This window comes from Gopherus evgoodei, chromosome 1 (assembly GCF_007399415.2).
Source record: "Gopherus evgoodei ecotype Sinaloan lineage chromosome 1, rGopEvg1_v1.p, whole genome shotgun sequence".
Taxonomy (NCBI): domain Eukaryota; kingdom Metazoa; phylum Chordata; order Testudines; family Testudinidae; genus Gopherus; species Gopherus evgoodei.
Genome location: NC_044322.1, coordinates 253,677,096 through 253,704,350, shown reverse-complemented (window position 1 = coordinate 253,704,350; position 27,255 = coordinate 253,677,096). Strand labels below are relative to the sequence as shown.

Below are 27,255 nucleotides of genomic sequence, written 5' to 3'. Positions count from 1 at the left end.
CCCCAACAGCAATCTAAATACTACTGCATTGCACACAAGAGACATGGATTTTCCACTCACGTTCCTCAGTGTTAGTGTTTTATGCCCACTCAGCACAGGTGTCAATGACCACACAGGTTATAAGAACATAAGAACGGCCGTACCGGGTCAGAACAAAGGTCCATCTAGCCCAGTATCTGTCTACCGACCCTGGCCAATGCCAGGTGCCCCAGAGGAAGTGAAGCTAACAGGCAATGATCAAGTGATCTCTCTCCTGCCATCCACCTCCACCCTCTGACAAACAGAGGCTAGGGACACCATTCCTTACCCTTCCTGGCTAAAAGCCATTTATGGACTTAACCACCATGAATTTATCCAGTTCCCTTTTAAACATTGTTATAGTCCCAGCCTTCACAACCTCCTAAGGTAAAGAGTTCCACAAGTTGACTGTGCGCTGTGTGAAGAACTTCCTTTTATTTGTTTTAAACCTGCTACCTAATAATTTCATTTGGTGACCCCTAGTTCTTGTATTATGGGAATAAGTAAATAACTTTTCCTTATCCACTTTCTCTACATCACTCATGATTTTATATACCTCTATCATATCCCTCCTTAGTCTCCTCTTTTCCTCCTCTTTATGTCTACATTGTTGCTGGGAGTGAACCTCCCAGACAGACCTCACGCTAGTGGGACTCAAGGTAGAGCATTAAAAATCGCAGTGTGGATCTTGCTGCATAGGCAGAGACTCAGGCTAGCCAGCCATGCTTGGACAGGAATGAAACAGGATCCAAGCTGGGCTTGCTAGCCTGAGCCTCCGCCAGCACAGCAATGACCACACTGCTATTTTTAGCACACTACTTTCACCCCCACCAACACCAGGTCTCTCCCCATGGGCTGTGAGCTCCCAGCTGCAGTGTAGACATACTCACAAAGTGCAGTGCAATGGTGAACCAGTCCCACAGTGTGTAGTATTTGCTCCTCTTCTTTTTCTGGTTCAGTGTGTGCTTCAGTTCAGTAGGCTGCTATTATGTCACACAGTCTATGTACCAATATACGTGCCATGGAGCTGAGGTAATATGGCTGATGGGCCCTTACAATCACAGGAAAAGCTGAAGTTAAAACTGTGCAGCTTTGATATACATCGATGTAGTTTTTGGCATTTCAGTTTATAGTTGTTCCATTTTAATTCAGTCAAGGGGAAGGGATAGCTCAGTGGTTTGAGCATTAGCCTGCTAAACCCAGGGTTATAAGATCAATCCTTGAAGGGGCCACTTAGAGATCTGGGGCAAAATCAGTACTCGGTCCTGTTAGTGAAGGCAGGGGGCTGGACTTGATGACCTTTCAAGGTTCCCTTCCAGTTCTAGGAGATAGGTACATCTTCTATTATTATTATTATAGTCTCCATAGGAGATTGTCATGTGAAACTCTATCTAATGCCTTATTCAAGTTGAAATACCTCCAGTCTCCTCAGGGCCATCCAAGTTCTGGGCACCACATTTCAAGAAAGATGTGGAGAAATTGGAGATGGTCCAGAGAAGAGCAACAAGAATGATTAAAGGTCTTGAGAACATGAACCTATGAAGGAAGGCTGAAAGAATTGGGTTTGTTTAGTTTGGAAAAGAGAAGACTGAGAGGGGACATGATAGCAGTTTTCAGGTATCTAAAAGGGTGTCATCAGGAGGAGGGAGAAAACTTGTTCACCTTAGCCTCCAATGATAGAACAAGAAACAATGGGCTTAAACTGCAGCAAGGGAGATTTAGGTTGGACATTAGGAAAAAGTTCCTAACTGTCAGGGTAGTTAAACACTGGAATAGATTGCCTAGGGAAGTTGTGGAATCTCCATCTCTGAAGATATTTAAGAGTAGGTTAGATAAATGTCTATTAGGGATGGTCTAGACAGTATTTGGTCCTGCCATGAGGGCAGGGGACTGGACTCGATGACCTCTCGAGGTCCCTTCCAGTCCTAGAGTCTATGAGGCATATGTGGCTGCGTAAGGCACCCAAAAATTTGGGGCATCACCAGGACAGCAGGTAAGAGCGGGTCGGTTCCCACACACCCAGCATGTGCTGCACTCTCCTTAGGCAGAGTCCGTATTCACAGAGCCGACCGGCGCGGCACATTCTGCATAAGAGAGAGTGTACAGGGCAGGAAACTGCCTGTCCGCCACCATGAGGCAGGCTGGGCCACTTGGTATCCTTTGCTGCCTCGTCCCTCCCCCCAAGGCTGCAAGCCCGGGCTGCTGCAGCATCTGCTGCGTATGAAGCTCGGTGTGTATCAGCAATGGGGAGAGGGTGTGGTTCTGGGTGTCCGTGGGCTGGGGTGGTGGCTGTGCCCCAAGTCAGGCATAGGGGCACCAGTTTAATAATACTGCGTAGGACCCCATAAATCCTAAGGATGGCCCTGTCTCTGCATTTCTTTTGGGCATTATCCTGTCAAAGAAAGAGATTAAGATACTTTGGCATTACTTTTTTCTGATTAATTCATCTTGGCTATTCATTGCCTTATTATTTATCATGTATTTGCCTGGAGGTGCTCAGGTTTTGAGCCTGATTGCACTATGTGCAGTCATTTACACCAGGGCAAAGTGGTGTAAAAAGCACCATTCTGATGTGTTATCACTTGCCCTGGTGTAAATGACACCACAAAGTGCAGCGTAGTAGGGAAACAGGCCTATTGACATCTCTGTTGATTCTTCTAGCCAGCTGCAGGCAATGAAGTTAAGCTTTCTCGTGTGTAATTCCTGGAGCCCCTTTTGGCCCCTATGTGCTATGTTTACTCTTGACCAGTATTGTGGGACCTCCCCTGCACTCCAGGCTCTCCCCAAAAGAATCGCCAGATCTCTGCTAGCCTCATGCTCTTTAGGATGAATTTCACTGGCGCATATTGATTTGAATTAGCGCAATTACCCAGATATCCGTCAGCCTGTTCCATCCTGAGTCTGGTCTCTCTCTTTCCTCATTATCTATGATTATGTTAAGTATCTTGTCACTCACCCTTAGAGTGACAGCTGAAGCCAAAGAGCTACTCAGCACTGCAGCCTCTTTAGTATGTGATGGGCTCTCTCTCCCTGGTATGTAGGTGACCTACCTGTGCACTTTCCTTTGTCAGCCTCCTGCTTTTTATGTACTTATAAACCATTTAACTTGTTCCTTTTGCTCACACCCCCTCATTTTGTGCCTTTACCTTCCTGACTTCACTTCTGAACCTCTCTACTCTTTGCAATTCCCTTTCCCCATTATTTTATATCTACTGTTCCTTTTTTCAGTGTCAGGGCTCTAAAGTGCCTCTGGTGAAGTCACACTGCACTTTCCCAGGTGCAGAAGGAGAGAGCTGTCTCAGGGGTGTCAAAAGAACTGCCGTCCCAAGTCTGTATAGTCAACTACCTGATAAACCTGGGGAGGGAGAAGGATGTCCCAGAGTCACTGACTAGGATGGCTCTGCCTCAGGTGTGCAGGGGAGAAATGAAGAGTGCATTGTCCCAGGTGTGAAGAGAAGCCACCTCAGGAACAAGAGGGGGAATCACTCCAGAATGCAAAGGCGAAATCCTTTCCCATATGCTTTACAAGTGGGTTTCCTTCTCTGTGATTATGAGCACTTCCTTGGCTGATGGGGATGAGATCCTGTATTCTGCTTCGGGGCTCTGCAATGGTTCAGACACGCTAATCCGGTGCTTCTTTGGCTGAGGCAAGTCCTCCGCTGGGGAAGTGAGTTGCTTTAGCCTCTGCAGAGAGACAGGCAGACAGACGGAATCTCTGTTAATTAAACTGGTAAACAAACTGACACCCCATAGCAATCAACAGTAATTGTTGTGGGCAAAGGTATTTCAGAGAACTAATCCTCTCCACTTTCCATTCCTCTCCTCAGTCTTCACACAAACACACTCACACACACACACACTTAACTTTTCTGATCTTTAGCCAGTTCTCATCCATGATTATTCAACCTCCAGGCTTACAGTGTTACTATTTGTTTACATTTTGGGACACATGTATCACAAGGCACACTAGAGATGTATTTATGGGAGGAGGGACGGTCTTATGTTTAAGGCACAGAAGTAGGAATCAGTACACAAGGGTTCTATTCCTGGTTCTGCCTCACATCTCCAGTGGCCTCAGGCAAGCCCCTTGTGACTTAATTTGTCTGTGGTGCTGAGCAGTCACAGCTTCCGCTAACTTCATGGGAGTTGTTGCTCCTCTGAATTTATCCAATTCGGAGGGCTAATAATAAAAAAATTCTGCTCAGTCACAGATCCAGTTCACATCAATAGAAAAATCAGCATCTTCAGCTCTTTGTACCCATGTCATCAACTGTAAAACAGGGTTACTAATTCTGCCCTCCTTACAGGGGTCCTGGGAGGCTTTCATTGGAGGCTGTGCCATGCTTTGTGATCATTGGTTGGAAAACGCTAGGTAATATTATTATCCCACTGCACACACTGACCCATAGAGCAGTGCCATAGAGAGAGATGATTTTAGCTACAGATTTCCCCCCCTCCATGTTTCTAGCATTCATCTCATACCCTATACCCTCCTGAGACCCTGCACTCCCTGGGACTACCACAAAGTGGTTTTCAGACTCATTGAGCATCAAAACACTTCTCTAACAGACATTGATATTCATAGCTACATGTGTCTTTCTACTCAGGCTGTCTGGCTCAGCACACACCACTCATCTGATCACATGATTACAGACCGTATCACAAACAGGGCTGAGCAATTAACTCATTTATATAATTAATTTTGACACTCTCACTTTCTGTTTGTGAATTGCCTGCCAACAGATTGTTTTCTCTAATTTATTAAAAAATATTCATCTAGTAATTTCTGGCATAGTTCTTGGCCAGTAGCTTGTTTGTGATTCCATGTTTGGAATTTGAGCTGTTTTTAACTGTACACATAAGGTAACAATGTTTGTGCTTCCTGATTGGCCCAGTGGAATTCTGGAAGTCAGCTTGCTGGTGTGAATAGTCACAATTACCAATTAGAAATGTGCTTTCCATGAATATACTGCAATATTCACTTTAAATACAGCATGCTGTTCCTTGGAGCTTTGCTGCCAGTACATGGATTGCTTAAAATAGTCATAGGCAGTGAACGAAAGAGGGGCACAAGCAGAATCAGGGAGACTTCGTTTCAAAATCAGAACAAATATTCATTGAAGATTTTTTTTTTGTGTGTGTGTGGGGGGCGGGCAGGGGCAGGGGTGGGGGACAGACAGACCCCTTCCTGCATTTCCAATCCATATCCTTGGAAGCTTCTTTATAAAGAGGCAGTTAAAAAGTCCATGGAAGTTATATCTGACATTATATAAAGTGAGAGGTAAACACAACAGTCCCTTATCTGTACTTGACTAAATCAGTCACTTGAGCACACTATAAATTAGCACTAAAGCATCATAATAAAATATTTGGCACCTATAGGAACTTTTTGGCTGTAGACCTCAAAACGCGTACCAAAAGGTGGAGAAGTATCATTCCCATTTTACAGCTGGGAAAGTTAAGTCACAAATGCCCCCATCTACCTTTAATTGCAGACAGTTTAACTTCTTTCAGCTGTGTAAGCTGGTTGAGCTGTAGACTCGGTAGCTGAAGTCTTGTCTACACACAAGTTTTACCACTTTAATTATATCGGTCTTGTTAATTCAATAACCACCCCTCCAGTGTGAGGACAGCTATAGTTTCCCCAGGGACTGCACCTTGATATGGTGCATATGCTTGTGTGCTCCAGGTACCCTGAGAGCTATGTTGGCAGGTGCAGAACTCCTGGTAAGGTCATCCAAGACAGAAGGTCAAAGGGTAGGAGCCAAACTAAAGGCAGTCCACTGGTCTCACAAAAATGTTCTCTGTTAGAGAAACATCCCAGAGACAAGATGAATCTGTCACAGATTTGCAAATACAAATATCAACTGTGGAGAACCGTGATGTGCTGGATGTAAGACAAAATAGTACTCATCAACCAGCAAATCCATCTGATATTCTGATGCTGGATAATCAAATCCGCAAGGAAGTTGTTAATCTGAAATGAGGTATTTTCACAGCTAAAACTAAGTCAAGAATTGGGAGTTGGAATGGTAGATCACTTCAGAGCACAGGCAGACTGACACAAGTTATCAGAGAAATGAAAATCTTTGGCCTAAGTATACTTGGACTGACTGAGATGAGGTGGACTGGACTCATCTAATTATCATTGGAAAGCATGATTGAAGAGAAGATGATAAATATTGGGAAGGTTAAGCTTAGCGAGGAAGTTACTACAACACTGAAGGAATAGGTATCTGCACATTCAAGAATACTGACCACTCGCTTTATGACAAACCAAGCAAAAGTCACACTTGTTCAGCGTTATGCACTTAACAAATGATTGCGATGAACAAGGCAAAGATTGTTTCTATGAAAGGTTGCAGAGTGTCCTTGGCAAGATCAATAAATATGATATTGTTATCTCTATGGGAGATCTAAATACACAGCTTGGCGATGCTAATACTGGATCTGAGCACATTATGGGCAGAAATGGCATATTAGAACAGACTGACAATGGAAAATGTTTTTATAATTCTGTGTCCATTGCAGTCTATGCATTTTCACACAAGGAAAGACAAACTGACGTGGAGATGAAATGATGGCTTCACCCAGAAACAGCTTGATCATGTTGCCTTTAGCAGGTGCTAGAGAAGATCACAGTTGAACATCAGGCTGTATAGGAGTGCTAGTATCAGAAGTGATCACCATCTTGTTATTGGGACAATCAAAATAAAACTAAAAAAACACAACCAACAGTAGATACTAGAAAGTTAGAAGATCTAACAGTGAAGGCACATTCCAAGATGCAATTTAGCAATAGATTTGAAGAGTTAAAGACATAGATGGATGACAGAAAAACAATGGGAGTTTTTCAAAGAAGCAAGTGAGAATGCATCCAGGACTACCATGTGGGGTGAGACTATCTAAGAAAGAAGAATGGCTCCAACCAAATACATGGAAGCTAGCTGAATAGAGGAAAAAACTAAAGAAGAGAAAGCAATAAGAATGAGACAGCAGTAAAAGAACTATTCTGCAACCATAGGGAGCAGGTTTGTATAATTTTTGGTGGTGCCCAAAATGGTGATGCCTCCCCACTACTCCCGCCCTGTAAGCCGATATATATATATTATTAAATAGTGTAAACATGGACAGGAAGCCGTAAGCATTTAAGTTTCTCTTTATTGCACAATATCACTATCAGAGAAATCCATTGTTGATTATTAGTGGTCCTACAAATCAAGAATTTGTTGCTGGGATAAAATGAATCTACAACATGTCGGCGCCACAAGATTACAAGCGTCAATTAAAAGTGGAAAGTCGGAAGTAGCACTTTCCTGCTTCAATATACAGTATTATATTTTGTGGGAATGTTCTTAATGTTTTCTCTGAATACTGTGTGGGTGCCTCAGCTTCTTCTGCAAGGTGCCAACTGAAGGTGTTGGGGACAAAGAGATCAGGTGGCCTCCTTGTCCGGAAGAGACACAAAGGCCAGAGGAGGGAGTGTCAGTTTGGAGCTGGCTGGAGAAATGGGGAGAGGCCCAGAACTTGGGTCTGGGCTCCCACCCCTCAAGATGGACCTGACTGAGGGGTCCTGTTTTCTGTATCTACAAGCTCTGTTCTAGACTCTGATTCTGTCGTCTAATAAACCTTGTGTTTTACCGGCTGGCTGACAGTCACGTCTGACTGCAGAGTTGGGGTGCAGAGACCTCTGGCTGCCCCAGGACCCCACCTGGGTGGACTCACTGCAGAAAGTGCATGGTGTGGAAGGGCATGCTGAATGCTCTGAGGTCAGACCCAGGAAGATGTAAGCTTCTTGCCCTGGAGACAGTATACTCAGAGAGAGGAGGCTCCCCCAGAGTCCTGACTGGCTTTGAAGGAGTGGTTCCAGAGCATCCCAGCATCCCCTTCCACACTATGCATTTCCCAGAAGTCCGCAAAGGCACTAACACTCCCTCCTCTGGCCTTTGTCTCTTTTCCAGGCATTAGGAGGCCACATGAACTCTTTGTTCTCCAACATCTTCAGTTGGCACCATGCAGAAGAGTGGCCCAGGCCACCAGTTGCCCGGAGACAGGGTTTCGGCCATTCTCTGTGCAGACAGCATCACACTGGCCCTCTAGGGCTCTACAACAATCACACCCCCTTATCCCACCATCTAGATTGTCAAGAAATGCATAGGGGAAACTGAGGCACCCACACAGTATTCAGAGAAAACATTAAGACATTAAGAACATTCCCACTTTGTAACACCTGTATACGACTAGTTATATACTTTAAAGGGTGTAAAATAATCAAGTATTATGCTAAACACAATGATACTAGTTAGTAGGGGAAGCAAAAGTGGATGGGAACCTGGGAGGCAGTGACCATGAGATGGTCGAGTTCAGGATCATGACACAAGGAAGAAAGGAGATCAGCAGAATACGGACCCTGAACTTCAGAAATGCAGACTTTGACTCCCTCAGGGAACTGATGGGCAGGATCCCCTGGGAGAATAGCATGAGGGGGAAAGAAGTCCAGGAGAGCTGGCTGTATTTTAAAGAATCCTTATTGAGGTTGCAGGAAAAATCCATCCTGATGTGTAGAAAGAATAGTAAATATGGCAGGCGAAAAGCTTGGCTTAACAGTGAAATCCTTGCTGATCTTAAATGCAAAATAGAAGCTTACAAGAAGTGGAAGATTGGACAAATGACCAGGGAGGAATATAAAAATATTGCTCAGGCATGCAGGAGTGAAATCAGGAATGCCAAATTACACTTGGAGTTGCAGCTAGCAAAAGATGTTAAGAGTAACAAGAAGAGTTTCTTCAGGTATGTTAGCAACAAGAAGAAAGTCAAGGAAAGTGTGGGCCCCTTACTGAATGAGGGAGGCAACCTAGTGACAAAGGATGTGGAAAAAGCTAATGTACTCAATGATTTTTTTGCCTCTGTTTTCACAAACAAGGTCAGCTCCTGGACTGCTGCACTGGGCAGCACAGTATGAGGAGAAGGTGACTAGTCCTCTGTGGAGAAAGAAGTGGTTCACGACTATTTAGAAAAACAGGAACAGCACAGGTCTATGGGGCCGGATGCACTGCATTGAGGGTGCTAAAGGAGTTGGCGGATGTGATTGCAGAGCCATTGGCTATTATCTTTGAAAACTCATGGCGAACAAGGAAGGTCCCAGATGACTGGAAAAAGGCTACTGTAGGGCCCATCTTTAAAAAAGGGAAGGAGGAGGATCCAGGGAACTACAGGCCAGTCAGCCTCACCTCAGTCCCTGGAAAAATCATGGAGCAAGTCCTCAAGGAATCGATTTTGAAGCACTTAGAGGAGAGGAAAGTGATCAGGAACAGTCAGCATGGATTCACCAAGGGCAGGTCATGCCTGACTAACCTAATTGTCTTCTATGAGGAGATAACTGGCTCTGTGGATGAGGGGAAAGCAGTGGATGTGTAATTCCTTGACTTTAGCAAAGCTTTTGATACGGTCTCCCACACTATTCTTGATGGCAAGTTAAAGAAGTATGGGCTAGATGAATGGACTGTAAGGTGGATAGAAAGCTGGCTAGATTGTCAGGTTCAATGGGCAGTGATCAAAGGCTCCATGTCTAGTTGGCAGCCGGTTTCAGGCCGAGTGCCCCAAGGGTCGGTCCTGGGGCTGGTTTTGTTCAATATCTTCATTAATGATCTGGAGGATGGTGTGGACTGCACTCTCAGCAAGTTTGCAGATGACACTAAACTGGGAGGAGTGGTAGATACGCTGGAGGGTAGGGATAGGATACAGAGGGACCTAGACAAATTAGAGGACTGGGCCAAAAGAAACCTGATGAGGTTCAGCAAGGACAAGTGCAGAGTCCTGCACTTAGAACGGAAGAATCCCATTCACTGTTACAGACTAGGGACCGAATGGCTAGGAAGCAGTTCTGCGGAAAAAGGACCTAGGGGTTACAGTGGACGAGAAGCTGGATATGAGTCAACAGTGTGCCCTTGTTGCCAAGAAGGCTAATGGCTGTATAAGTAGGGGCATTGCCAGCAGATCGAGGGATGTGATCATTCCACTCTATTTGACATTGGTGAGGCCTCATCTGGAGTACTGTGTCCAGTTTTGAGCCCCACACTACAGGAAGGATGTGGACAAACTGGGAAGAGTCCAGCAGAGGGCAACAAAAATGATTAAGGGGCTGGAGCACATGACTTAAGAGGAGAGGCTGAGGGAACGGATTGTTTAGTCTGCAGAAGAGAAGAATGAGGGGGAATTTGATAGATGCTTTCAGCTACCTGAAAGGGGGTTCCAAAGAGGATGGATCTAGACTGTTCTCAGTGGTGGCAGATGACAGAACAAAGAGTAATGGTCTCAAGTTGCAGTGGGGGAGGTCTAGGCTGGATATTAGGAAACACTTTTTCACTAGGAGAGTGGTGAAGCACTGGAATGGGTTACCTAGGGAGGTGGTGGAATCTCCTTCCTTAGAGGTTTTTAAGGTCAGGCTTGGCAAAGCCCTGGCTGGGATGATTTAGTTGGGAACTGGTCCTGCTTTGAGCAGGGGGTTGGACTAGATGACCTCCTGAGGTCCCTTCCAAACCTAATCTTCTATGATACTCTAAGCTGACCACCAAATTTAAGTTCCGTGTTTTTCCCCTCAGGAGGACTCTGGGGTGGGGCTGGGGATGAGTGGTTCACAGTGCAGGAGGGTGTTCAGGTCTGGGGCTCAGGGTTGGAATGCTGGGGGCACAGGCTCTGGGGTGGGGCAGGGCTGAGGATAAGGAACTTGGGGTGCAGATAGGCTGGCCCAGGGCTAGGGCCAGAGAGGACCCCCCCCCACATCCTCCCACTGGCAGCAGCAAGCTCCAGGAGAGGGACCCCTCCTCTCCCCCACCCCAGTCACTGCACATGCTCCTAGGGCCCCTCTCAGGTCCAGAAAGCCCACTCGCCTCCCCTATGTTGGCTACCGGGGGCAGGGGGGGTTGCCATCACGTGTGGCCTCCCCTGCTGCTGCCGCTCATCATAGCCTCATTGGGGATGGGGCTGCCCCTTGCCCAGCGTGGTGCAGGAGTGGGGACTGCAGGGTGGTGGTGGCGGGGGGGGGGGGGGGCGTGTCACAAAATTCACCCAAGCCCCAGCTGCTCAGGTCTAGGAAGCTCCCCTCCCCAGTTGTGTAGCAAAGTTCTAACATCAGGGGGGGCGAACACATAAAAAAAGGTGCCACCCAATATATCCAATTACTAATCAGGTAGTAGGGTTTTCAATGCTATAACAAGAGATTATGCTATTACCATTATGCCGTCAGCTTGCACACTACCATTCTGAATTAGTGATAATTCACAGAGAGAGCAAAGAAAGCTGAATTTAGAGAACAATTATTAACCAGATTCCTGGTTATCCACCAGCCACTTTGCTCCAGTCCATAGCACAAAGTACCATAAACCCAGTAGAATCTGGCCAAGAGACTATTCACCTCAAATTGGCATTTGCTACACTCCCCCCACCGCCCTGCCCCTAGTCATCACTATTCAGGAGATAGCGAAGTGAAAAGGTGGCATTGCTGAAGCATTTAGCAGGCAATTGAAAATTCCTATAGAGCACTGTCCAGTCTCTGAGAACATCGCTGAGTTCTGAGCACTGGGTCTGCAGCTACTCAGCAGTGAGACTGAGGAGACAAAAACTGGCACCTTAAAGCACCTGTTCCCCCCTCCCCCTTCCTCCACAAGCTGCTCTAAGCAGTTTCACAGCTCCGGGCGCACAATGGGAGGCGGGGGAGGGGGCTAAGAACAGTGTGTGTGTGTGGGGGGGGCAATAACCCAAAGTCGCTCCTTTGCCTCCTGGTCCTGCTGCTCCCTCAGCCCCCCGCTGAAGAGAGATCACAAGAAAAAAAAACATCCCCTTCCCCCCCTTTTCCTTCCTTCTCCACTAGCACCAGCTGGGCTTCAGAGCCCCCTTCCCTGCCGCCTTGCTCTGCACAGGGCTGCCTGGGACCAACCCCCCTGCCGCACTGGGGAGGCTGCACTGCCGCCCCTTCCCCTCCCAGCAAAGCCCACCCCGACTCAGGGAGCCGGGCAGCTGCGGGCGGGCGCCTCCTTCTCCTCACCCCTGGGGAGCCCGGCGACCAGTCCACGCTGCCTGCAGCCCGGGAGCCAGCGAGCAGGGCAGGGGATGCAGGAGGGTGGTGCAGGGCGGAGAGCCAGCTGGCGGCCACACACAAAACCCGGCTCCGGACCGAGTCCGGAGCCCAGGGCTGGCTGCCAGGAAAGACGTTGATTTTAGAAATGTGCTCAGAGGGGAGTGGCGGCTTCCCCCCGCCCACTATGCTACTGGGTGGGAGGAGGGATGCTCTGGGGCGGGGAATAGTGGTGGTGGCGGCAGGGGCTAGTGCCCGCTCCAGGCAGGGCCAGGGGAAAAATCCGGCTCCAGATATTGGTGGAGCACAGCCCCCAGCCCTGAATATTCCTGGTGCTGGGGCACCTGGAGCCCATATAACCTGCCGCCTATGTCTGCAACAAGAACATGCAGACAGAGACAAGGAAGGTAAAAGATTAGTCAGAAGAGGTCTTAGAGAATGGATGGAAAATAAAGCAAGAGACACCAGTGGAGGCACATAGGAGAGAGGATTCTAAAAAGCTTTCTCTAGTATCTAAACAATTGACATCACAATGCTCTAACTTTTGTAGAATTGTGTAGAAAAGCTCAAGATTGTACGATTTCAACCACAAAGGATGGACAGAGTGCCCATTGCATGGTGCATTTCCAGGCTGTGCTACACCAGCCAGAACCATTAACACACACTGAGAAATGTGAAGACATAGCGGTCTTATCTATACCATTACAAATAATCTCCTTGGAGGAAGGAACTAAGGCTATAAGTCAGCTGAAGAGTGTTAAAGCACCAGGGTAGGATAAAACAAATGCTGAAATGTTAAATGCTGGGGAGGAAATCATGGTGAATTACACGTGCAGGCAGTTGGAGTGGTCTGGAGACGGGACACCTGTTCAAAGATTGGAGAAGAGGTGTTATCTGCAAAAATCCCTGAAAAGGTAGAACAGCTTATTTGTGATAACTAGAGAAGGGTGATACTCCTAGCTGTACCTGGGAAAGTATTCTGTATTATCATTTTGAATGGGATGAAAACTGCTATTGATAAAGTACTCAGGGAAGAACAGGCTGGATTTCAATCTGGTAGGTCATGTTCGGAACAGATTTTTACCTTGAGAAGACTCACTGAGAAAGGCTTAGAATACCAGAAGAATATAGTTTTAACATCCTTGATTTTATGAAGGTATTTGATAGCATGCACAGAGATGCCCTCAGGAAGATCTTGAAACACTATGAAATTCCAGCAAAGACTGTTAATTTGATAAAAGTTTGTATGACAAGGTTGCATCAGGACCAAAAGTAGAGACACAGAATGGTTTAAGAGCGTTACTGGCATAAGGCAAGGTTGCATATTTTCTTCACTTGTCTTCTATATTGTCACAGACTTTGTGATGATAAAACTGACAGCTAATGGCGAGAACACTGGTATTGTTTAGGCAAGAAATAGGTTGCAAGACTTAGATTTTGAAGACAATATAGTCATGCTGGATACCAACTGGGATGGAATGAAAGGACTCTTTATGAAACTAAAAGCAGAAGCAGCCAAAGTGGGACTTTGTATCTGTATACTGAAGACCAAAATCATGGAGATAGGAGAGAATGCTATCAACACGGGCAGATGTGTGATGGATGGAGAAGAGTACAAAAGAGTTAATGACTTAATCTATTTTGGAAGTACAATATCTGCTAATGGCCATCTCACTAGAGATGTGAAGGCAAGAATCGGCAAAGTCAGTGGATCATTTTCCCATGTGTCAAACATCTGGAAGAGTAAGACATATCAACACACACAAATGAGATTATACAGTTCTATTGTGCGCCCAGAAACATGGCAGATGACAGAAGTACACAAGAGGATGCTGAAAACACTCCACAAGCATTGGTTAAAAAGAATTTAAGGAACTCACTAGAAAGATCATGTAATCAATATGGAAGTGTTGCATCACATGGGTCAGCAGATTGAGGATTCAGTGATTCATAGATGCCAAGGGCAGAAGAGATATTGTGATCATCTAATCTGACTTCCTGTATAACACAGGCCATAGAACTTATATTTTAGAAAAACATCCAATCTTGAATTAAAAATTGTCAGTGATGGAGAATCCACCAGGACCTTTGTGATCAGACAAAGACAGCTACGGTGGTTTGGCCATACCATCAGATAACCCCGTGGCATAAGCGTAAGGTATGTCTTAAATTGAATTCTTCCTGCGGAAAAAGAAGGCATGGAGGACAATGAATGACTTATTGCAGGATGACTGAAAATGATGTTGCCATCATGGAGACTACAAACATCTTGCTCTGGACAGACGGCAGTGGGGAAATGGGTTGCCTCATGCCCCACTAGGCTCAGGAGATTCCACAGCTAAAAGCTAAGAACAGTTCCACTAGTATAAAAGTGCTTATACCAGTCTAGCTTATTCCAGTGTGGGAAGGGGATTAAAGTATACCCACAAAAGACACCTTTATACCAATATAACTGCATCCACATTAAGGGTTGTACCAGTATAACCATTCCAGTTAAAAACAACAACCCTAACCAAAATAGCAATACTGCCTACAAAATCAGTGTAGACTAGGCCTAGGTGTTAAGGACCTTTCCAACTGCATAAAGCTGGTCCAGCTGATAAAAGCACCTTTTCCCCTGTGCAGAGAGGGCCAGTAAGGCCAAGTCACTTGCCTAAGAGCACAGATGTAGTCAATACCAGAAGGCAGGTCTCCTGACTCCCAGTGCTGTTTCCAACCCAGAGGCTGCATTCCTTGACTGTCTTCTCTGCCTTCCTCCCTTCCCCATTTGCTCAAGGCTTTTCTCCCCCTCTCCTCTGAATGGGGCTTTGCCTTACAACTCATTAGGCACCTGAGGTGGGCACTAATCAGCACTGCCACACAGCCTATCACTTCTAATTAAGTTAGAGTTCCTAGCCAGGAAATTAGAGCCTCATGGGCACAGATTCACCTTCCCTAAGGTGATAGAGCTGGAAAGGATGTTGTGAGCCCAGTTTTTTCCCTGATGCAACAGTACTGCAGGGTTCTCCTCTCCACTCATCTCATGGAGCGAGATTTGAATAACTCCCCCCAGCTTCCCAGAGTTACATTCCATCCTCCCCAATTCATTTACGTTTCCATCAGCCTGAGCTGTCATTCAAACTGGGACAAATGGGGAGAGACTGTGCTTCCCCAGGTCTACACAAGGAAGTAACCCAGTGTGTGTGTGGGCCTTGGAATGGAGGTGGCCACCTCCATGGCCCCATTCGCCCCTCTTCCCCCCCACACAGACATCTTAGAACCTTGCATAAGGCTCTCCACAGGTTCAGAATCCCTGTGATGGAAGAAGAGGGCACTGGGCAGGGAAAAGGCAGCTTTGTATAGACTGAGAGCAAGTCATATGTCCTGCCCATACTGACCCTGGTGAGATTGCCTAGCCCAGGGCAGGGTTTGGTAATACACCTTGTGAAGAGTTATCTGGGGCAGCCTTGGCCAGGGGAGACACTGGTAAGGAGTAAGGGGGAGATCAGAGGTAAAGAACCAGTGTCTGATCCAGGACTTGCACTGGCACAACTCAGGAGAGTGATTTATGCACCTTCATTCCCCCTGATCCTGGAGGCAGCTGATCCCCAGTGGAAATTAAGCCCAGAAGCCTGTGTCCTCAGGGGGCCTTTCTGGGAGCCAGGCATTGACGGAGTATAGAGTTGCCTCAGTCAAACTCCCTTTTCCATCGACACTCTCTGCACCAGGGAGTTGGAGAGGTAGAGATAGATGCTACTATGATAGTTCTGTGCCACACTGGGGGAATACTCCACTAGCCAGTTAAGTCAGCATTACGGTTGCCTATCATCATAGTCATGCATATCGGTTGCACATAGAACTGCAGATCTGGCCCGCTCCAGGAAGGCCAAGGTGCTTGTTGGTCCCCTGGGAGCTGAGCAAATTCGCGAGAACCTTCCCAGTGTAGCAACGGCTGCTGCAGGTCATTCTGCAGTAGGCAAATGCCAGGCCACCCAGACGGAATGATCAGGGGAGGACTTAGCCAAGGAGGTTCTCACTGAGATGTCCTCCTCTGAGCCCCATCCTGTGAGAGGCGATCCTGACCACTGTTTTGTGTATCACCCATTGACCATGGACCCATAACTCCTTATACAGGCATATCTTCCAATGAAGTCACTGGGAGTTTTGCCTGAGTAAGGGCTTCAGGATTTGGGCTCCCATAAACTGGCAGCCACCAAATGAAAGTACCTTCGTCCCACAAAATCTCAACACATCACCTTCAGCCACAGCTTAAAATGACTCTGCTGCTTCCCCATTTTCTCCAGCATCCAGTCCAAAATGTTCCTCTTTCTTTTTAAAACTCTCCATGGACTTGTTCCAGCCAAATGCACAATTCTGGTTTCTCTCTGCACTCCTTCCAAATCCCTCCATTCATCTACACTGGCCTCTTCCCTATCCTTTCATGGTCTCAAATGATATTGCCGAGAGAGCCTTCTCTTACACAGCTTCTTCCATTCTCATCACATCACAACACTCAGCTAGAGAATCAAAGGGCTGACAGGAAAAGGGATGCATTGGAAAGAACTGATAGATATGGTCACGTGCCTATAGAGGAGAGGTAGATGACAGGAGATATTTCTACTTGGTCACCCCATTGATTCACTATATTCTTTTCTGAAGCAATTCCAAACAGTTTGGGCCAGATTCTCCATTTCCCTGAATCTCAGGTCATCATTTTACACTAGTGCAAATTGCTCCCATTCTAATTTAAGAAGATAAGAACGGCTGTACTGGGTCAGACCAAAGGTCCATCTAGCCCAGTATCCTGTCTACTGACAGTGGCCAATGCCAAGTGCCCCGGAGGGAGTGAACCTAACAGGTAATGATCAAGTGATCTCTCTCCTGCCATCCATCTCCATCCTCTGACAAACAGAGGCTAGGGACACCATTCCTTACCCATCTTGGCTAATAGCCATTAATGGACTTAACCACCATGAATTTACCCAGTTCTCTTTTAAACGCTGTTATAGTCCTAGCCTTCACAACCCCTTCAGGCAAAGAGTTCCACAAGTTGACTGTGCGCTGTGTGAAGAACTTTCTTTTATTTGTTTTAAACCTGCTGCCTATTAATTTCATTTTGTGACCCCTAGTTCTTGTATTATGGGAATAAGTAAATAACTTTTCCTTATCTACTTTCTCCACATTACTCATGATTTTATACACCTCTATCATATCCCCCTTAGTCACCTCTTTTCCAAGCTGAAGAGACCTAGCCTCTTTAATCTCTCCTCATATGGGACCCTCTCCAAACCCCTAATCATTTTAGTTGCCCTTTTCTGAACCTTTTCTAGTATATCTTTTTTGAGATGAGGATACCACATCTGTACACAGTTTTCACGATGTGGGCATGCCATCAATTTATATAATGGCAATAATATATTCTCCTTCTTATTCTCTATCCCCTTTTTAATGATTCCTAATATCCTGTTTGCTTTTTTGACGGCTTCTGCACACTGCGTGGACATCTTCAGAGAACTATCCACAATGAGGCCAAGATCTTTTTCCTGATTTGTTGTAGCTAAATTAGCCCCCATCATATTGTATGTATAGTTGGGGTTATTTTTTCCAATGTGAATTACTTTACATTTATTCACATTAAATTTCATTTGCCATTTTGTTGCCCAATCACTTAGTTTTGTGAGATCTTTTTGAAGTTCGTCACAGTCTGCTTTGGTCTTAACTGTCTTGAGCAGTTTAGTATCATCTGCAAACTTCGCCATCTCACTGTTTACCCCTTTCTCCAGATCATTTATGAATAAGTTGAATAGGATTGGTTACAGGTTACAAACCCTAGTTAATAGTTCCGCAACTTCACTTTTGAGTTCTTTCAGAACTGTTGGGTGAATGCCATCCAGTCGTGGTGATTTGTTAATGTTAAGTTTATCAATTAATTCCAAAACCTCCTCTAGTGACACTTCAATCTGTGACAGTTCCTCAGATTTGTCACCTACAAAAGCTGGCTCAGGTTTGGGAATCTCCCTAACATCCTCAGCTGTGAAGACTGGAGCAAAGAATCCATTTAGTTTCTCCACAATGACTTTATCGTCTTTAAGTGCTCCTTTTGTATCTCGATCATTGAGGGCCCCCGCTGGTTGTTTAGCAGGCTTCCTGATTCTGATATACTTAAAAAAACATTTTGTTATTACCTTTGGAGTTTTTGACTAGCTGTTCTTCAAACTCCTCTTTGACTTTTCTTATTACACTTTTATATTTAATTTGCCAGTGTTTATGCTCCTTTCTATTTACCTCACTAGGATTTGACTTCCACTTTTTAAAGGAAGTCTTTTTATCTCTCACTGCTTCTTTTACATGATTATTAAGCCATGGTGGCTCTTTTTTAGTTCTTTTACTGTGTTTCTTAATTTGGGGTATACATTGAAGTTGGGCCTCTATTATGGTGTCTTTAAAAAGCACCCATGCAGCTTGCAGAGATTTCACTTTAGTCACTGTACATTTTAATTTCTGTTTAGTTAACCTCCTCATTTTTGCGTAGTTCCCCTTTTTGAAATTAAATGCCACAGTGTTAGGTCGTTGAGTTGTTGTTCCCACCACAGGGATGTTAAATGTTATTATACTATGGTCACTATTTCCAAGCAGTCCTGTTATAGTTACTCTTGGACCAGCTCCTGCTCTCCACTCAGGACTAAATCTAGAGTTGTCTCTCTCCCTGTGGGTTCCCGTACCAGCTGCTCCAAGAAGCAGTCATTTAAAGTATCGAGAAATTTTGTCACTGCATTTCCTCCCGAGGTGACATGTTCCCAGTCAATATGGGGATAATTGAAATCCTCCACTATTGTTGAGTTCTTAATTTTGATAGCCTCTCTAATTTCCCTTAGCATTTCATCATCATTATCACTGTCCTGGTCAGGTGGTCAATAATAGATCCCTAATGTTATATTCTTATTAGAACATGAAATTACTATCCATAGAGATTCTATGGAACATGTGGATTCACTTAAGATTTTTACTTCATTTGATTCTCCATGTTCTTTCACATATAGTGCCACTCCCTCCCCCCGCATGACCTGTTCTGTCCTTCCGATATATTTTGTACCTCGGAATGATTGTGTCCCATTGATTGTCCTCAATCCACCAGGTTTTTGTGATGCCTATTATATCAATATCCTCCTTTATCACGAGGCACTCTAGTTCACTCATCTTATTATTTAGACTTCTAGCATTTGTGTACAAGCTCTTTAAAAACTTGTCACTGTTTATTATTCTGCCCTTTTCTGATGTGTCAGAATCTTTTTTATGTGAATGTTTCTCATCTGATCTGCCCTTACATTATCCTCTTCCATTCTCTGCTCCTGACTATAACTCAGAGAATCTCTATCAATAGACTCCTCTAAGAGAAGTCTCTGTCCAATGCACATGCTCCTCTGCAGCAGTCGGCTTTCCCCCATCTCCTAGTTTAAAAACTGCTCTGCAACCTTTTTAATGTTTAGTGCCAGCAGTCTGGTTCCACTTTGGTTTAGGTGGAGCCCATCCTTCCTGTATAGGCTCCCCCTATCCCAAAAGATTCCCCAGTTCCTAATGAATCTAAACCCCTCCTCTCTACACCATCATCTCATCTATGCATTGAGACTATGAAGCTCTGCCTGCCTACCTGGCTCTGCGCATGGAACTGGGAGCATTTCTGAGAATGCAACCATAGAGGTGCTGGATTCAGTCTCTTCCCTAGCAGTCTAAATTTGGCCTCCTGGACATCTCTCCTACCCTTACCTATGTCACATGTACCACGACCACCGGCTCCTCCCCAGCACTACTGTCATAAACAGATAGCTAAGGGTTAATGTTCTTTTACCTGTAAAGGGGTAACACCAGTAACCTGAAACACCTGACCAGAGGACCAATCAGGAAACAAGACTTTTTCAAATCTGGGTGGAGGGAAGTTTGTGTGTAAGTTCTTTGTTCTTTGTCTTGTGTCTGACCCTCTCGGCTATGAGAGTGATTTTTCTATCTCCAGCTTTCTAATCTTCTGTTTCCAAGTTGTAAGTACAAAGATAGGAAGACCATAGGTTTATATTGTTTTCTTTTGTATTTACATCTGTGTAGTTGTTGGAGTGTTTTGAATTGTATTCTTTTTGAATAAGGCTGTTTATTCATATTTCTTTTAAGCAATATACCCTGTATTTGTCATCTTAATACAGAGAGACCATTTTTATGTCTTTTTCTTTCTTCTTATAAAGCTTTCTTTTTTAGACCTGTTGGAGTTTTTCTTTAATGGGAATTCCAGGGAATTAAGTCTGCAACTCACCAGGAATTGGTGGGAGGAAGAAGTCAGGGGGAAAATCTCTTTGTGTTAGATTTACTAAGCCTGACTTTGCATACCCTCTGGGTGAAGAGGGAAGTACTTGTGTTTCCAGGACTGGAAACGGGGAGGGTGGAGTCCCTCTGTTTAGATTCATGGAGCTTGCTTCTGTGTATCTCTCCAGGAACCCAGGGAGGGAACACCTGGAAGGGAGAAGGGAGGGGTGAAATGGTTTATTCCCTTTTGTTGTGAGACTCAAGGAATTTGGGTCTTGGGGTCCCCAGGGAAGGTTGTTGGGGGGGCCAGAGTGCCCCAAAACACTCTAATTTTTTGGGTAGTGGGAGCTTTACCAGGTCCAAGCCGGTAACTAAGCTTGGAGGTTTTCATGCTAACACCCATATTTTGGACGCTAAGGTCCAAATCTGGGAAAAATGTTATGACAACTACACATAAGTCTGTCTAGATGCCTTGAGAGATCCACAACCTTCGCACCAGGCAGGCAAGTCACCATACAGTTCTCCCGGTCATCACAAACCCAGCTACCTACGTTTTTAATGATAGAATCTCCCACTACTAACACCTGTTTTTGCCTAGTGACTGGAGTTCACTCCCCCGAAGGGATAACCTCAGTGTAAGAGGTAACTCCAGCACCATCTGGAAGGAGGGTCCCAACTATGGGAAGGTTTCCCTCTGCTCCCGTTGACTGCTTTGCTTCTCTGGACCTTTCATCCGCCTCAACAGTGCAAGGGCTGTCTGAGCAGAGGTGGGACAATTCTACAGTGTCCCGGAAAGCCTCGTCAACATACCTCTCTGCCTCCCTTAGCTCCTCCAGTTCCACCACCCTGGCCTCCAAAGCCTGTACATGGTCTCTGAGGGCCAGGAGCTCCTGTCACCGAATGCACATATATGCCACCTGCTCACAGGGCATGTAATCATACATGCTGCACTCAGCACAATAAACTGGATAGCCCTCACTCTGCTGCTGGGCTTCTGCCTGCATGGTCTCCTAGTTAATGAAAGGGTTTTGTTTAAAATCAAGAAGTTTTGAATGTAGTGTAGGTTATAGTTTTAAGAAAAACAGCAAGGGGCCCTTGCCCCCTTCCCACTCCCTTGCGAAACTCCCTGTTACCAGCCCCTGGTGGCTTGCGCACTGCTTTATGAAGCCCTGGCCTGCTTGATAGCCCCACCCACTGACTAAGGCTCAGGCAATTAACAGTCTTCTAGCTTTCAAACCTTTCTTTGAAGCTCACAGCTTCCCACTGCCAGCCATAGCACACGGTCCTTCAAACAAACAAACAAACAGATGGACAAACACAAGCTCTGCACACAGCGAGTAACCCCCAAACACAAACACACACACACTACAGACAGTCACTTACTCCAAGGGTGCTGTATTTGCTCCTCCTTCACCTGGAGAACTCCCTGTTAGTAGCCCCTGGTCGCTTGCCCACTTTACACAGATATAACCAACGAACACGGTGCCAGGCCTCAGTGAACCAGGCCCTCCTCCATGGCTAGCCCTTTAAAGGAATGCTACGCATTGAATTGTTTGAATGACATTCACGATCGTGAAAACTGCTGTACTGACAGTGCCACAGATTAAGGACAGAATGGGCAGCATAAGGACTATCTTCATCCCCACTGTCCCACTCATGTGTCTCAAATGTGATCCACAGTGACCACCTCTGGGAGCAGAAGGGTACTTTATTCCCCACACCTCTACTCCTCCGTGGCCTCTCTTCTAAGCCTCTCAACAAGAGGTTCAATTAGGGCCAGTTGCCGAGATGGTTTCGTCCTAGTATAGTAGAACCTCAGCGTTGCGGACATCAGAGTTATGAACTGACCAATCAACCACACACCTCATTTGGAACAGGAAGTATGCAACCAGGCATCAGCAGAGACAAAAAAAACCAAAACCCAAATACAGTGCAGTTCTGTGCTAAATGTAAACTACTAAAAAAAATAAAGGAAAAGCAGCATCCTTCTTCTGCACAGAAAAGTTTCAAAGCTGTATTAAGTCAATGTTCAATTCTAATCTTTTGAAAGAACAACCATAATGTTTTGTTCAGAGCTATGAACGTTTCAGAGTTACAAACAACCTCCATTCCCAAGGGTTCGTAACTCTGAGGTTCTATTGTACTGGATGGAGACCATCTGTTCATTTCACACAAGCCAATGGGAAGCACTCACACAGTTTTCAGTCACTGATGACCTGGGCTGGATTTGAATTTGGGACCTAGAAGTTCTAGGCCTTCTTTTACCTTCTTTAGTGATCCCCTGGTTTTCAGCAGAATGAAAATGATGTAGAGTGGAATGCAGATCATGGAAGAGAGAGCCATCAACCAGCCCAGAGTGTAGCCCCACAGAGGGTACATGTACCAGTTGTTGTATTTGAGGGGGGTGTACTTGATCAGTGAAAATAGGAAGGTCGCCTGAGGAATGAAGAACATAAAAGTCAGAATAGCAGGTGGGTACATGGTGAATCAGAAACAGATGGTGAGAGACAGTTCCTGACAAGGGATGTATAAGCAGTAGAAGGTTTGTGATCTCCTCACTTAGTTATATCCTTGTTCCTAAGTGTTTGGGAGTTGGAAATATTGTGATGGGTATGTACACTGCTGTTACTTACCAGACTTAACTGAGTTTTGAAATATTTTTTGATTTTGGAATTTTCCCTCCCCCCGTGCTGTTTTCCATTCACCAACCTCTCCCCTCCCCTGAACTTTTAGGATGTGAGTCTCAGTGCTCTTCTACCTCCTATCCCCCACCTTTCCAGTCCCTACCCAGATCCTTACCTCGCCTTGCCCTCTCCAACATGGATCCTCTAAACCTCCAGGAAATTCCTTCTCTCTCCAACGTATATGTAGGAGGAAGGTCCTTATCTGTAAGCTCTCTGTAGTCAGTTTGGGCACCTTCTCTGGTGACTCCTGGCTTAGTCATGCCTCTGACAGGACTGACTTTTCAGCTCTGGGAACAGCGCTGGGGCAGTCAAGGCCCCCTCTGAAAATATTCATTGAAAGATGCTCTCTCAGCCTGCACCCAGCCCTATAGAGCACTCAAACCATTGAGCTCTCAGCAACTCATGCATGACCAAGCAGCAGCTCTGAAAACTCCCTGATTGTCTTCAACTCCCATTGGAGCCCTCAGGTGGCAGCTGCAAAAGCTATTTGTGCCTATCCAAGCTGTTGAAGATTTTGGTCATAGTGCCTGATCCTGATCCCATTGAGGTCAATGGCAAACAAATGTCATGACGGTCACGGGAGCAGGATTAGGCCCATACCATCTGCTGAAATCAATGGAAACAGAACTGGGCACGAGACAAAAATAGTTAATATCTTTCCTTAATTACAAACTGTTTTCTTCAAACATAGTCGGTGGGTGCATTTTCAAGGTGATTTGACTTTATGGAAAGCAAGGGGCAGGAACAAGATGTTTTTGAACTAGCGAGAGTCACAGAAATGTAGACAGAAGAGAACATTTCAGAACAAGGGTAATTCTTTACTGGGCTGAAATTCAAAAATGATTTGATCAATTCCCTTCAGGCTTTGCAGATACATTCTCCTTTGCCTGCAGAATAAATATGCCAATTTTCAGGCTAAATGAAATTTCCAGACCTAAGACAAGGCTTTACAATGGAAATTGATTCCAGTTTCAACTATGGAGAAGCTACTGCTCCTCCACAGCAATTCTATGAAACACTAGTGCCCCTCTCAAATTCTCTTCTTCACTCAGATTTTAGGATCCCTGTACAAACATGCCTCACCATAGTTTGTACTTACCAGGCAAACACCAGGGGTGACAACCTGCCAACACATCTTAACCAGTGGCCACGGCCGATAACCAATCATGTCCTCGATGTTGTCATAGAAACGGTCCGCACCTTGACCACCAGAGGAAGGAACAAAGAAAGAGAGAGGTGAAGGGGGAGGGTGAGAATTTTTGTTCTTCAGAAATTACTCATGCCAAGTCGTCCCCCCCACGCACCGGAATAAACCTGTGGGTATACATAGGCTTTGTAATGTGCCCCGTAGGTGAACAAGAGACAGTTCTGTTACATTAATTGTGTGGCTGTGGGTGGAGGGGCTCTCTGAAGAATATTCTGCCCTAGTAACCAGATGGATACATCTGGGGCTTTCAGCTTAATTGTCCTAGCTGGTATCTAGGGCTGGTCCAATATTTTCCCTCAAAATGGTTTTTTTAAGGCAAACTGGTTTTTTGACAAAGCAACATTTTCCATGAAGTGTCAACTTTCCATAGAAAATTTTGACTTTTTTTTGTTTAAAATCTGAAAACTTGGAAATCAAAACTTTTTGCTGAAATAAAAAAAATCCATTTGCAAATGTTGACATGGTGCTTAATGGGAATTGAAGTGGAGGGCTCATGCCCTCATTCTCTGTGGCTGCGTTCCCCAGCTGCATTACATCTTCCATGGTGCACCATATCCATGTAATTCCCATGATGCACTGCAGTGGCTCAGTAAACACAGGAGATTGGGGGCATATCAAGGGATATATAGTCTGGCCAGGGAGCCCTGTCCACCCCTAGAGGAATTTGGACATAAGGCACCAGAAAACTTCCATGAGGCAGCATTTCTGAATTTCTGACTTTGGCCAGAAATATTCAGTGTGGTGGGTTTCTTTTTTCTCCTGAAAAGTTGAAATTTTCCATACGGGGGAAAAAGCATTTTTTGGACCAGCTTTACTGATATCACTTTCCAGGTTCAAACAGGCCCATGGAATAGTCTGTGTGACATTGCACAGTCTTTCCACAGAAACACATTGTGATGTTAAATACAGCATGGGCAAATTCATCCCTGGTGTAAATCTGCTGAAGTCAATAGAGTATCATAAACATAACATAAGAACAGCCATACCGGGTCAGACCATAGGTCCATCTAGCCCAGTATCCTGTCTTCTGACAGTGACCAATGCCATGTGACCCAGAGGGAATGAACAGAACAGGTAATCATCAAGTGAATCCATCCCATCACCCATTCCCAGCTTCTGGCAAACAGAGGCTAGGGACACCATCCCTGCACATCCTGGCTAATAGCCATTGATAGACCTATCCTCCATGAATTTATCTAGTTCTTTTTTTAACTCTGTTATAGTCTTGGCCTTCTCAACATCTTCTGACAAAGAGTTCCACACGTTGTGCATTGTGTGAAGAAAAACTTTCATCTTGGATTTCTCTACAGGATCAGGTGGAAGGGAAATCCTGGATGACTGGGGAAAGAGCTCTTTTTCAAAAGCAAATATACCAAACAATAGCAAGGAGAACACAGAAGACACCTCTGCGCAGGAATCCATATTCTACTAATTATATTTAGTAGTAGTATTAATGTTTCCTTTTCCAAATGTGTTCCAGATAAACACCATTTTCTGTGATTCCAGCGCGCCCATTGCAAGCAGTGGATGATGTAGTGGAACACGGTGGGACCTGACATGAATGGATTCAGCGTGCCCTTGAACACGAGGTTTGCATGATCTACCTTTCACAAGCAAATGACAAAGTAATCAGGCTGAAGAAATTATCACTTCAGGCAGTCACCATTGCTTTCTAGCTAAGAAGAAGCTGGAGGCACAGCATGTGTTGCCCTTTCTCCCCACTACAGATTTGGAAGGATTATATGCATTACGGGAGGGAATGCCTTAAAGATCTCCCCAGAGCGATCTTTGCTGGAAGGAACAGACATGTCTGCTTTTATCCTGCGCATCCTAAGAGTTGCCATACTGGAACAATGCAACAGTTCATGAGCCCTAATATCTCCTCTGCAAGTGACCCGTGTTGGATGTTTTAGAAGACATAAAAACCCCATTGACAGTTCCCCTAATTTTGCAAACCTATACCCAGAGGGGAAATTTCTTTCTGAACCCAGCTGGTGATCTGTTTATGCCCTGAAGCATCAGGATGCAGAGCCTTTATAATGTTTTATCTAGCCTATAAGAACCACAGATACTGTTCAAGTTCAAATGTGTCTAATCCATTTTTGAAGTTATTAAATTTTGGTTTTCTCAAGACTATCCAGCAATGGTGAGTTCCTCAGGTTAATTATACAGTGCATGAGGGGAAAAAAGATTTTCTTCAATCCATTTTACATTTGTTGCTCTCTGTCTCCCCTTGTTCTTGTATTATGAGAAAAGATTAAAAGGTGCAACTGGTCTACTTATACAGTAACTACCATCCTCAGTTCGATTGCCCTTCTTTCTCTAATTTGAGATGAACTCACCAAAGCTGAAAGCAGAATTCAACTATAGCATAATCATAATTTGCAGTCCTATAGAATCTTTCATTTGAGGATCTCAAAGCACTTTACAAAAGTAGATATTATTTTCCCTATTCTACTGAGGAGCAAGCTGAGGCACAGAGAGGCCAGATAACTTGTCCAAGATCAGCCCAGCTAAGCAATAAGAAAGCCCAGAATGGAAACCATGGCCCACATCCTTAGCTGGTGCACACTGACATAGCTCCAGTTGAGGATCTGACCCAAGTTCTTCAGACTCTCAGGTCTCTGAACTATCCACTAAACAGCAGTGTTGTCTGTTTTATTCTCTCTTTTCTTAATGCAGCCTCAATCAGATCTTCAACTAGCACCACACACTGAGCAGACATCTTCACTGACATGACCATAGTGATGCCTGGATCTCTTTTCTGAGAGGATGAAACAAATTCAGAAGCCATCAGTGCATGTGTGTATTTTAAATTATTCCTTTCAATATGCATTTCTTTGCACTTGTCTACACTGGAACTCATCAGCCATGGTGTTGGCTCATTTCAAAAGTGGCTCAAAGTCATTTCAGTTCAGGATGGAATAAAGGGGAGCAGGGGAGTAGAAGTGTGAGCTACTGGGACTTGGGAATCTGCAGAATAAATTATAAGCAATCTGCACAGT

The 27,255-nt window shown here is 45.1% G+C and overlaps 1 protein-coding gene across 1 annotated transcript in view; it reads right to left on the bottom strand.

The window, feature by feature from the left end:
• Positions 1-1,883: 1,883 nt before the first annotated feature.
• LOC115640441 (sodium- and chloride-dependent betaine transporter-like) overlaps positions 1,884-27,255 on the bottom strand; it is a 58,867-nt gene continuing 33,495 nt past the window's right edge. The window contains 3 exon segments of the mRNA XM_030543181.1: positions 1,884-3,702; positions 22,625-22,795; positions 24,143-24,243. Of these exon segments, the coding sequence (XP_030399041.1) occupies positions 3,541-3,702; positions 22,625-22,795; positions 24,143-24,243 (434 nt within the window). The 3' untranslated portion in view covers positions 1,884-3,540.